This window comes from Panthera leo, chromosome E2 (genome assembly GCF_018350215.1).
Source record: "Panthera leo isolate Ple1 chromosome E2, P.leo_Ple1_pat1.1, whole genome shotgun sequence".
Classification (NCBI taxonomy): Eukaryota; Metazoa; Chordata; class Mammalia; order Carnivora; family Felidae; genus Panthera; species Panthera leo.
In genome coordinates this window covers 10,122,405-10,134,954 of record NC_056693.1, presented here as the reverse complement: position 1 = coordinate 10,134,954, position 12,550 = coordinate 10,122,405, and the positions used below count along the sequence as shown (strand labels likewise).

Genomic DNA, 12,550 nt, shown 5'->3' with positions numbered 1-12,550 from the left:
ACAGTCTATTCTATGCAGGGCTGTGCCTTTCACTGGTCCCTGCCTCAGGAAGCTGATACCCATCTGAGGAGAGGAATAAGAGGGCTTAGCCTTAACTAGACTATCAGATTGAGATCTTTAAGACTCAGAATTGTCCGGAAAAGAAATGGATAGTGGAGGAAAGTGAGTCAGGCATTCTACCCAGAGAGATCCATGAGCTGAGGGCATGGAGAAGTGGGAGGGGTGAGTGAGATGTGAAAGTTACCTGTTACAGTGTGTTCATTCGAGTAGTTTTGCCGCTACCTGGCAGGCACTGCTGGGTGCTTCATATGAAAGACTGTTCTTTCTCTGTAGGTGCCATTAAGCATGTTTCTCACATTGTAAATCCAGTGTCAGGTGCATAAGATGGGTACCACCGTTTGCATTTGTTGTAGTATAGATTAGGTGACATGGTTACGTTCGGTTTGGTTTGGTTTTCTAAAGTAATCTCTATACCCAACATGGGGCTCGAACTCATGATCTCTAGATCAGGAGTCGTATGCTCTACTAGCTGAGCCAGCCATGCACTCCTGTTTTTTTTTATTTTTAATTGTTACAAATGACAGTGGTAGACTGTGTGTGTGTGTGTGTGTTAAGATTTTATTTTTAAGTAATCTCTACCTGCAACGTGGGGCTTGTACTTACAACCCTGAGATCAAGAGTTGCACACTCTGCCGACTGAGCCAGCCAGGCGCCCCAGTGGTAGTAGACTTTGAACAGTTTGAACCAAAAAATGGGACGTTATGTTAGAGGCAGCCTGGAGTAGCACAAGAGGCATTAGAACTACTGTGACCTGAGAAGGGGAAAGACCAGGCCAGATGGGGAGACTTGGAGGCTGGAGGAATTTAGCTTTTCTATAAAGAGTCCTTCCTGCCCTTCACATGCCTCTGTTTTTAACTTTCAGATTCTTGATTCCCAGAATAAAGAATCTGGTTGGTGTGACTTGGGCCGTGTACCTACCTTTGGCCCTGTCACTTGTGGCTGGAGGGCTGGTACACATATCAGACGAGGCTACTAGGGCCCGCCTCCCCAAATACCAGGACACCCCCCTAAAAGTTGTCTGCCACAGACAGGCCTGAGAGGTAAATTCATTTGTCTGAGTTCACAAGTTACTAGCAACATTGTGAGTAGTTCTGCCCTTAGACTTGGGGAGGAAAGAGGGCCTCTGTCCCTGGCCCTAGTACTCTAGAAGGTCCCACCCTGGCCTCCTACCAGCCGTTCCCTTAGCAGAGTGAGAATTCCATGGGATTAAGGAGATATGTCCATCTGGAGTCCATCCCCCCACCCCTCTGTCCTAGACTCCCTTGTGGATACTTGGGACCCCTGGGATCTCCTGCCAAACAGTCCCAGGTTTACTTCCCAGGCTTTGGTGAGCTTCCCTGATCTGCCTTTGGAGTGCAAACTTTGCAACAATGTCCACATACCTAGGCCTGAAGGGCAGGTGTTTTAGTCAAGAAGAGTGGCCTGGGTGGCCACACCCAAGTTGCACAGCCTCTTGCCTTGTGGTGCAGAGCCAGAGGTGGGAAGAAAGGGGGAGGGGGTGAGGACCAGCTTTCTAGTGCATCTCATTCTGACATAGAACGTCCCAAGAGTGTGAGGATTCCACATTTGAGCCCTGTCTTCCGGGTGGTAATGAAGAACGTCTATCTGTCAAGGCAGGAGAATACAGTGTACTTTATTTTTTTAATTGTTAGTGGGACGTATACCTAAATATGTAGTTGTGATACGGGTTTCCATTTGTACTTCTTTTTTTTAATTTTTTTTTTTTTTTACATTTATTTTTGAGAAACAGAGTGAGACAAAGCGTGAGCGGGGGAGGGGCAGAGAAAGCAGGAGACACAGAATCTGAAGCAGGCTCCAGGCCCTGAGCAAGCAGTCAGCACAGAGCCTGATGCGGGGCTCGAACCCACGAACTGTGAGATCATGACCTGAGCCGAAGTCGGACGCTCAACCGACTGAGCCACCCAGGTGCCCCTCCATTTGTACTTTTACAAAACCTGGGCCCTGAAAGTTTAGAGGTAGGCCTGCCTGGGACTAAGACTCAGTTTTTTTTTTTTCCTTGTTTGTCATACTGTGACCTAACAAATTAGTGAATTCTTAGCCAAGTAAACTACAAAAATTCCGAATTAAAATCTAGGTAGTTTATGAAACCTAGTGAGAGTTTATGTCATCATTGTGATGGTGTTCCCAGACTGCAGCTGGCTTTATTGTTTTGTAAGACTTAGGAAGGATCTGGCAGTCTGTATCAGGCAATAAATGTCAGCTGATTATTTGACTTGACTTTTGAGGTCAAACAGACCCACTGACCAAAAGGTTTGAGGTCAGGACAAATATTTGTATACTAACTTTTACGGTGGGTTTAAACCCCAAAAGAGTATTTATGGGGGAAGCAGAAATCCACCTTAAAAACTGACTGTTTCAGGGGTGCCTGGGTGGCTCAGTCGGTGAGCCTTTGACTTCGTCTCTGACTTTGGATCAGGTCATCATCTCGCGATTCATGAGTTAGAGCCCTGCATCAGGCTCTCTGCTGTCAGCACAGATGCCTTGGATCCTCCCCCTGCCCCCCACCTTGTACATGCTCTCTCTAGCTCTCTCTCTCAAAAATAAACATTAAAAAAACATTTTTAAAAACCTGACTGTTTCATCTTCACTAGCTATTTGAACTTTCATCTGTCAATTCCATTTTGATCCTTAGCAGACCGTGCAGTTGCCTGGGAGCAGTTAGATCTTGGTTCACTTAGCCTTCTAAATTACGCTGTGTCTCTTTTCTGTTTTAAATATCTGGGGTGTGGTGTGTATATGTAGTGAGAAAAGGAAGGAGAAAAAGAGACCTACACCTCTGGAAGTTTGAAATTACTTGTATATGCACATACTATCTCAAACCTTATAATAGTAGTTAGTACTGAGAACCATTTTTTTCTGAACGATTTGAGAATAAGGAAGGGGTCCATCCATCACTCTGAACTACTTCAGTTTGTATTTTCTCAAACAAGGCATTCTCCATAGAGAAATCAAACCAAACTTCAAAATCAGAAAATTCAAATGGATACATCACTACCATCTACCGCAGACCCATTTCAGCTGTTACCAGTTGTTCCAATAATGTCCTTAATGACAGAAGGATCCAGTTCAGGATCATGCATTTATCTGGATTTTCATGATGCTTTTGAAGATTACAAGGCAGTTATTTTGTAAAAATTTAAAATGTGCCTTAGTTTGGCTTTGTCTGATGTTCTCTCATGATTAGATTCTAGCTACACACCTTGGGCAGACACACCAGAGTGTGGGTGCCTCTCATCCCATCCTGTGGTCTGGTGCTGGCTTCCACATGCTCCTTTACTGGCAGTGTTAACTTTGATTTCAGAGTAGGATTATTCAAGGTAGATTTCTCCTTTGAAGACAATTCCTCTCTGCCCTGTGCAATAATATGTAATTTTCAGAGAGGTATTTTGAAAATACGTAAGTACCGTATTCTTCATCAAACTTTGTTAATTGCTTTTATCTTATTTTTGTTTCATGCTAGTCAATTTAGGGGTTCCATTTTTATTCCTCAGATTTTATGTATTTCTCCTATGCTTCTTCACTCGCTAATTCATCCAGTTCTGAAGGATTCTTGAATGTTATCTTGATCGGCCAACCATCCTCATAAGAAGGTTTGTTGACAAGTCCTGGGTTTTCTGCAAGAGCTTCATTAATTTCAGTTACTTCTGATAGAGGGGAGTAGACATCACTAGCAGCTTTCACATTTTCCAAAGCACCAAACTCATCTTATGTGTTCGATTTTGTCCCAACTTCAGGCAGACTACAGTTCTGTGCAAAATTGCTGATTCCTACTGTTCAGATACCGTTTTCTCTTCTTTTCAAATACCATTCGTGTTTGTCTGAGTTTACGCAGGGAGAGTGGAGCAGAGCCCATGCCCACCCTCAGCCCCCAGGGTCACGGCAGGCAGGGTGTGGAGGGCACCGAGGGTGCGAAAGCGGAAGGCCGTGTGCTCCGTACCGCTCATAGTGCCATGTTCGCAGGGGTGTGGGGGTCACAGTAATAGTTAATTTTAGATTTATGACTAATGAATTCTAGTTTATTTAAGTTTATTTATGTTGGCTCCTGTTTCCTCTCGATACCTCCCCGTCATTCTTTGCGCGCTGCCTTATTCTAGGCACAGTAGTACATGGGCTCCGCCCCAGCTTCAAAATCAGCCATGTTTCCAAAGAGAACTATTTCTCTGGTGGGGGTTAGAAACCATCTGGCTATTATGTGTTCTCACTGCTGTCAGGGCATCGTCGCTTTGATACCTTGTCCATGGACATAGATAGCTCTGTCAAACTTTGGTTTGTGAGCATGATTAATTCCAGAAACATGGTTGTAATCCAAAACACTTGTATATCAAAGCAAATTCGAAGAACCATTGGCTCAGCTGTGATCATGTGACTTTCAATGGCACAGACTACTCGTGTTGCAAGACATCATTCGTTTATCAAGTTAAAATTTATTAGAAATGTTTGCTTGTCTTGTGGAACATTCGCAGAACAGCTTATTTGCAATCCAGAGTTTTACTATATTTGTGTGTGTACACAGACACGCTTGCATCTACGTTTACTTTCTTGTCTATATATATGTTGAAAATGAGTTCACACCAGTAGCCCACCACAGGCTTTACTCTCGTTTTTTCCCTTTGCACAATTAGGACTGTCTTCTCTGACAGTGAGAACCCTGGGTTTCCCGTATGTTCACTTGTTGCATAAGTCCTTGGGGGGAGTCAGTCTCCCAGTGCCGTCCCTCCTACGTTGCTCTGCTCTATCCCTATCAGGCCACTCAGCCCCTCCACTCACACTCTGTTCCCTACCCTTCCCTAGTCCCAGCCCTTGGCTTTTGGACTGAATGATTTAGGAAAGTAAAAGGAAAACCACTTTCTTACTCATATTTAATTGTTTATATGTATTTTAAAATAGAACTCTGTGATGGCAGTTTTCAAGATCATTTCATTTAGCATAATAGGTTTCAGCCATGCTTCCTTCTACCACAGGGCTTTTGCAAATGCCTTTCCATTCCCACAGCCTGGCGCTTTTGTTCCATAATCCTTACTTGTTTTTCTGCTTTGTATTTTGCTTGTATTTATTGGTATCGTTATCATCAAATCATTTTTCTACTGAGACCTATTTAATTTTTCTTTTGACCGTTAGAATGTTTTCCTGAATATTTTTAGGCACACACACTTGCTTACTCATGCAGGTATGTCTGAGGTGTGAACACAGGATTCAGGAGAGCCAGAGTGGAACTGGGTCTTTTAGCTTTGCTCTGACCTCTTTCAAGTGCAGGGAGTATGTGTCACTCATTGCTGTGTCCCCAGTGCCCAGAGGAGCCACACGGTAAGTGCTTAATAAATGTTTATTGGATTTGAGTGGTCCTCAGCTTCCTTTAACAAACAGTAAACCTTGAATAATCACATTTCTCCTAGAAGGTGAAGAGCTACTGCCTTGTAATTTAAAGCCAACATTTTTGCTTCCTAACCAGTTCTGCCTTTTTTCAACAGAAAGTGGTCTTCTGCTCCGTGAAGGAAGCGCTGGAGGTGGACTGGAGCAGTGAGAAAGCGAAGGCCGCTCTGAAGCGCACAGCTTCCGATTACTTTCTCCTTCAAGGTGAGGGCTTAGAGCAGAGCTTCCGGATGAGCGCCATGTGCTCGGATTGCTGCGGCTTTGGCTGTACGGTCCAAGGGATTTCTTGGTGTTTGCCCCAAGTCGAGCTCCTCACAAGCTGGTTCTCAGTGTCCCCCCCCCCCTCCCCCGAGAACATCCAGGTGGATGGAGATGAGGCCCCTCACTGAGCTCTGCGTAACCCTGACCCATTCTCAGGGAGACTGAGGTCGACCTGTCGTTTGTATTTGTAAAGTTTGCAGAAATGTAATTTTGGGCGCAGTGGACAGTCTTCAGCCTTCCTTTCTCCAGGGCTGGGTAAGGAGCCACATCCCCACCTCCTTCCTTCTAGTTGTCTGCGCAGACTCCGGGAACACCTCCTACCCCATATCAGGACAGATGTGGCTGTTTGTGATAGCTACACAAAACCAGGCGCTGTGTATATAGATTGAAATGGAAATACGTAAAACTGTATAAAACTTCTTAATAAACTGAAGATTGGAGGAGGCTAAGGTTTATATCTTCATTAGCTAGGAAGAAAGCTTTTCCCATATTATCAGTGGTGTTCGCCAGATCGGGGTTGGGAAGAACTAGTTCAGAGCACTTAGTATCCATTTGTGTAGAAATCATCCAGTGGGTTAGGTGGGAATGAGTCTTACGCACGTGAGTCTGCTAGGACTCAGAAAACACCTCCTTCCCTGGACTGGGACAGAGCAGCAAGCGAGGGAGTGCCCTCTCCAGTCCAGGGTTCAGCATGAGCTTGGGGCCTGTGCCATCGGGAGAAGCTGATCACTCAGTGCCTGGCACTTCGAGAGCCCTCAGTAAACAGTGGCCATTAGTTTGCAGAGCCTTGGGGTATAGCCTGAGCGGTTCTGGCTGCGGCTTATAAAAGCGGTCGTCTGGTATTTGAGCTTACCAAAATCGGGTGATACTCAGCTGAGGGCAGTTTTGCCCGCCAGGGGGCATTAGCAGTGTCCAGGCGATTTTGGTCGCTCGGGCTGGGGGCAGGTGGGGTGGGGAGAGGGCAGGCATGTTGCTAAATATCCATGGTGCAGGACAGCCCCCGACGAACAAGGTTATCCAGCCGCTAGTGTCAGCGCCATGGTGAGAACGTGATCTAGCCCTTTGCAGCTTCTAGAGTATTTTCTCCTCCCATCTCCTCATCACAGCACCCTTGTGAGGTAGACAGGGTGGGAGTTCTCCCCAGCTTGGTCTCTTGAGGTGAGGAAACAGAGACCTAGAAAGGCTCAGTGTTTTATCTAAGAGGATGCCGGTCGGCGGTGACAAGGGAGGTAGGACCCTGACACCTAATACCGTGTGAGACCCGTGAGAGCTGCAGCCCGGCTCCGTTCTGAGTGCTTCTAGATAGGAGCTTATGGGACCCTCGCCACACTCGTGTGAAGCAGCTGCCGGTCCCCGCGTACAGCTGTTGTAAAAGGCACGGACCGATGAAGGCCCAGACCTGCAGTCATCCCTGCCCTTGGGAGGCCGTCACTGAGGTGGGAAGGCAGAACTAGTAACCTGGAAACGGTGTGGGGGGAAAGTCTGTATTTAATCCGGGCGCTGCTGGCCTTCACCGTCAGAAGTTACAAGGGGCGGGGGGAATAGAGCGTCGCGAGGAAGGAGCTGTCGTTTTAGTGCTGTGACCTCTACGGCAGGCAGTGGTGCACGGTTGTTCAGAACAGATCTGGTTTCTCAGTCCTGGTTTTGTCATTGTTTTTGGTGGCTGATAGCCACGGAGTTAGATTCCCTGAAGCTCACTCAAGTTCACCTCTGACCTTGGGGGTGTTAATAGCACTTGCCTCATGGGATTTTTGTGAGGCTTGTATACGGGCAAAAGGCTCCACGCAAAGTGAGGAAGTCTTAGAGACCTGCGTTGTCTGTGAAGTTGGGGGCTTTGGTTTTGTTTTGGGGTTTTTGTTTTTGGCATGAGTACTTTGCAACTGCGGAGAAGTTTTGGGATTGACTCAGTTTCCCTTAATTCCATACTTGAGTCGCTATTCCCACTGGATTTTAATTTTCTGCCTGTGACACTTTGTTGGGTAATACATCCCCTGTGTTTGTTTACTTCTCTCTTCTAAGTGGTACTAGTTACGTTTTCGGTTTCAAGGTTCAGGGCTTTGGATTTGAACGACGTCCATTAGTTAACAGTCACAGACACTTTTTTACTGTAGTAAGAAACATACCATACAGTGTGCTATCTTAATCTTTTTCCCATGTACAGTTCTGTAACGGTCATAGAATTCTAGAAGGAGGCGGGCCCACATCGCCTCCAGGCCAGGAATGACAGGTGTGGGCTTGCCACTCCTCCCTCTGCCCGCCTCACCTGTGGCAGACGTGGCTGTGAAGGACCCTCATCGTCGGCCAGCGAGTCCAGATTGTCAGACCAGTTTCCCTGAGCCTCAGAACCCTTGCAGTGAGTGACACGAGAGGGGAAGGGAGTCTCCGTCACTGTAGAACAAATTAGTGGTGTAGTGTGGGTTTCACACCCACGTCTCCGGACTCTTCAGGGGCTGGTGCCTTCACCCCCCACCCTGTGCCCTTCCTGGCTGTTTTTGGAGATCCGCCACAACCTTTCCTGGGCTTTTCTCTCTGCAGCAGATGACAGGTTCTGACCTTTCGTGTGTGGTGTCCTGCACGCATCCCTGCTGATGTGTTCACTTGGTCTCCGGGCTCTGCTGTATCTTTGCAGAAGGGCTGCAACTGGAGCCACAGGGCGTGCTCCAGGTGCAGTGAGCTCGAGGGCCAGTTTGGCTTCTGGGAGCTTCTCCGAGAATGCATACTTGATTAACACCCTCCGCTGCCTACTGGACTAAAGTCCTGGAAGTAGAGGGAAATGGCCCTTGTGACCTGGTTACGCCAGCAGCTTAGAACCCTCCGCCTGTAGGTATGGACCTGACTCTGTGAGTGTATCATCTTCATCTTACATCCAAAGAAATCTTTGGATTTTTTAGAAGTGTTTATTTTAGAGAGAGAGCATGAGCAGGGAAGGGGCAGAGAGGGAGGGACAGGATCCGAAGCGAGCTCTGTGTTGACAGCAGAGAGCCCGGTGCGGGGCTTGAACTCACAAACCATGAGACTATGACCTGAGCTGAAGTCAGACGTTTTAACTGACTGAGCCACGCAGGTGCCCCTTCTTTCAGTTTTTCTGCCCAGCCATTCATGTAGCTGTGAAAGTGTCCTGTAATTTGACCTCACTGGATTCACGCAGCAGAGCGCACCAGCTCCTACGTGGGAAGTTTCCTTCTGCCAAATACACTTGCCATCAACTGTCTTTGTAACCTTGGGCAAATAACTTGCCTCTCTAGGACTTTGTCCCCTCACTTATAAGATGATAAGACTAAGTTGGCGAGCCTGTCGCTAAAATCTTTTCTCAGTCTAAATAATCAGTGTATCCAATAAAATACGAACTTCTTGTGGCTTGTATTTCTGTTTATTATTTTTATACTTTTGATTAATAACTTTTTTATTTTGGAATAGTGTCACATTTATTTACTTTTTAAAAATTTTTCTTTAGTTTTGAGAGAGAGAGAGAGCGAGTGTGAGCGGGGGAGGAGCAGAGAGAGAGGGAGACACAGAATCCAAAGCAGGCTCCAGGCTCTGAGCTGTCAACACAGAGCCCGACGTGGGGCTGGACTCATGGACCGCGAGATCATGACCTGAGCTGAAGTCAGCCGCTTAACAGACTGAGTCAATCAGGAGCCCCTTAATTAACAACTTTATTGACCTATGATTTATACCAGAATATTTACTTATTCTAAGTGTGCTTCTTTTAAAAGAGTTCTAGAAATCATTTCATTAATTCAAACAGAATATCCTCCAGGTAGTCCTGAAGTTCACTTTTAACTAGAATCATTATTTTTGCCCAGTCTGTTTTGATTGCTAACCATAGCAATAAAAGCACAGCCCGAATAGAGGCTGATGGTCTCGTGTCATGGAAAAAGCACAGACTTTGGGGACTACCAGAGCTGAGCTCAGATCACAGCTCCGCGCCTAGCTCAGCTGGCTTAACCTTTGGTACGTGAGCTTCCAATCTAGGTTACTGACTTGGGCTTAAGGGAGCTAAGGGATAAATAACCCTGCCTTTCCTCAGCTCTAAGAAAGGTAATGAGATGGTGAATGGGAGAGGTGAGTGTCAGGGGCACGACTTCTATACTATTTAATATTCTCTTTTGACTCTTCTTCAGAATATTTTCTGATCAGATATTGAGGAGGACTGAGATTTTTTTTTTAATTTTAACTGGTTTTACTTTTTATTTTTTAAAATTTACATCCAAATTAGTTAGCATCTAGTGCAACACTGATTTCAGGAGTAGATTCCTTAGTGCCCCTTCCCCATTTAGCCCATCCCCCCTCCCACAATCCCTCCAGTAACCCTCAGTTTGTTCTCTATATTTAAGAGTCTCTTATGTTCTGTCTCCCTCCCTGTTTTTATATTATTTTTGCCTCCCTTCCCCTATGTTCATCTGTTTTGCATCTTAAAGTCCTCATAGGAGTGAAATCATATATTTGTCTTTCTCTTGTCTATTCGCTTAGCACGATACCCTCCAGTTCCATCCACGTACTTGCAAATGGCAAGATTTCATTCTCTTTGATTGCCGAGTAACACTCCGCTGTATATATGTATACCACATCTTCTTTATCCGTTCATCCATCGATGGACGTTTGGGCTCTTTCCATACTTGGGCTATTGTTGATAGCGCTGCTATAAACATTGGGGTGCATGTGCCTCTTTGAAACCGCATACGTAGTAGTGCAATTGGTGGGTCATAGGGTAGTTCTATTTTTAGTTTTTTGACGAGTCTCCATACTGTTTTCCCAGAGTGGCTGCACCAGCTTGCATTCCCAGAGAAGATTTTTGTATTTTTTTTTTTTAATTTTGTTTTTAATGTTTACTTATTTTTGAGAGAGAAAGAGAGAAAGACAGAGCACGAGCAGAGGGAGGGAGACACAGAATCCAAAGCAGGCTCCAGGCTCTGAGCTGTCAGCACAGAGCCTGATGTGGGGCTTGAACTCACCATGAGATCATGACTTGAGCTGAAGTCGGATGCTTAACTGACCCAGCCACCCAGGCACCCCAGCTGTTTGTTTTTTTTAAGTCAAGGTTTGTATACCTGAAATTGATGTAATTCTAAAATGGCCTTGCTTTTGTTTTATAAAGTCAAACAGTGTTAACATTTGACTTCAGGGTGTGGGATGGCCTTGGGGAATATCCAGGTGAACGGTCAACTTTCTAGACACTACTGTGGTTTTCATGTGGCATGTGAGAGCGGTTATTGTGCATTTCACTACTTGCTGCCTTGCCTGGCACCATGCTGAGCATCTGACATATTGTCTTCCATTATCATGACATCCTTTGAAGTGTGGTTGTTGTCCCGCTTTGTTGAAAGAGACCAAGGTTGAGCATGGCTGTGATTTGCTCAGGCATATGCTGGGTTTTATAGACAGAACCAGGATTGAGACCATGAGGTCTGTTTGACCCATGGACTCTGCTCTTCACATCTGTTATATGCACCTCTAAGTGATTTCGTTACCTTTCAGATCAGGAGCTCTGCCTTTTAGGGAAATAGGATGGCCACTACAGTGCAAAAAACCCTGGTTCAAGTATATATTAGGCACAGAGGTGCTCTGAATTCTGACCCAGATAGTTTTCTTCCTTCCCTAAAAAACACTTGAGTTTTATTTTTGTTGGGAATAATATCACAGTAAGCAATTTTCAGAGAATTCCCAGTGATGTAAAAAAGTAAGTTTTCTTCATTAAGCCCTCCCTGTTTCCACACCTCTTCCAATTTGTCAGGGAAACTACTAAGAATGTGTTGCCTGTCTTCTTGCAAAATGATTAACAGTTACAATCACGCATGTGTGTATGTAACCAAACTTTTCAACGCTGTCGGGCAGCTTGCTTTTTTTCACCGGATGGCCTTACATGATCTGGAGAGATCTTGGAGCATATATAGAGTGACCTCACATGTCTTGTTGGCTGCATGATGTGTAGTGTTCCTTTGGGTGTACCATTGTTTGTGACCAGTTTCATCTTAAAAGGCCATGTAGGTTGTTTTCAGTTTTTCCTAGGCCTTGGAATTTGTTCCTGAAAGCCTTTCTAGGATGGTGTCTTACACATCTCATGAAACCTTAGGAGTTCCTAATGAGGATGGAGTGTTTGCTTGGCTATGATGTACACCTGAGAAGACCTCACAGGGAACCTGACTTTGTGTCCCCATTGTCCTGTGGAGCATATAGTAGGTGTTCCATAAAGAAATATTTTTTTGCCCTAGTGACTGACTCGGGCTCCTCTGGTCATTTGCTCCCCTCTAGAGGGAGAAGGGCCTGCCCGCTGATGTCCCTGGAGGACCATCTTGCCAGCCTGCTCCTCTAGGCACCCATCAGACTCTTGATTCCCACGTCGCCCTGGCCTGCCCCTCACACGGAGGAGTTTCTTACCACCCCATTCACAACAGCCTCTGATGAAGCAGCTGCCCTGGGGGTGTGTGTGTGTGTGTGTGTGTGTGTGTGTGTGTGTGTGTGTGTGTGTGTGTGTGTTTGCCTCGTTTGGGTGTCGAGTGTTTTTCCAGTTTACTTCATAAGACAGTGGCCAGACTGCATGCTTCCTGCTGCATTTTTCCACTATCTTGAGAGTTGGCCTCACCATCTGTGAGCAAAAGGTCTCATCTTTTTATTATTCTCCCATGGCATGTTGCAAAACATTAAGCGTGAGCTGGTTTCCTGTGGCAAAAAGTTGACTTTGATTTGTTCTTTTTGAGGTTACTGTGAGTTTATCATAACAGGAGTGCTAAAAATATCAGGTCTAGTATGGAAACAGCATTCACGTACCAGCATGAACCAATACCATGCAGGTTTAGCCCAGAGCAGGAAGAAATGGCCTTCATCACAAGATGAGAAT

The 12,550-nt window shown here is 45.7% G+C and overlaps 1 protein-coding gene and 1 pseudogene across 1 annotated transcript in view; one reads left to right on the top strand and one right to left on the bottom strand.

Moving 5' to 3' along the window:
- Positions 1–12,550, top strand: part of SAE1 (SUMO1 activating enzyme subunit 1) — a 72,732-nt gene that overhangs the window by 28,621 nt on the left and 31,561 nt on the right. The window contains exon 6 of the mRNA XM_042918377.1: positions 5,550–5,655. Within this exon, the coding sequence (XP_042774311.1) occupies positions 5,550–5,655 (106 nt within the window). The remainder of the gene's footprint in view (positions 1–5,549; positions 5,656–12,550) is intronic.
- Positions 3,562–4,033, bottom strand: LOC122207951 (annotated as a pseudogene).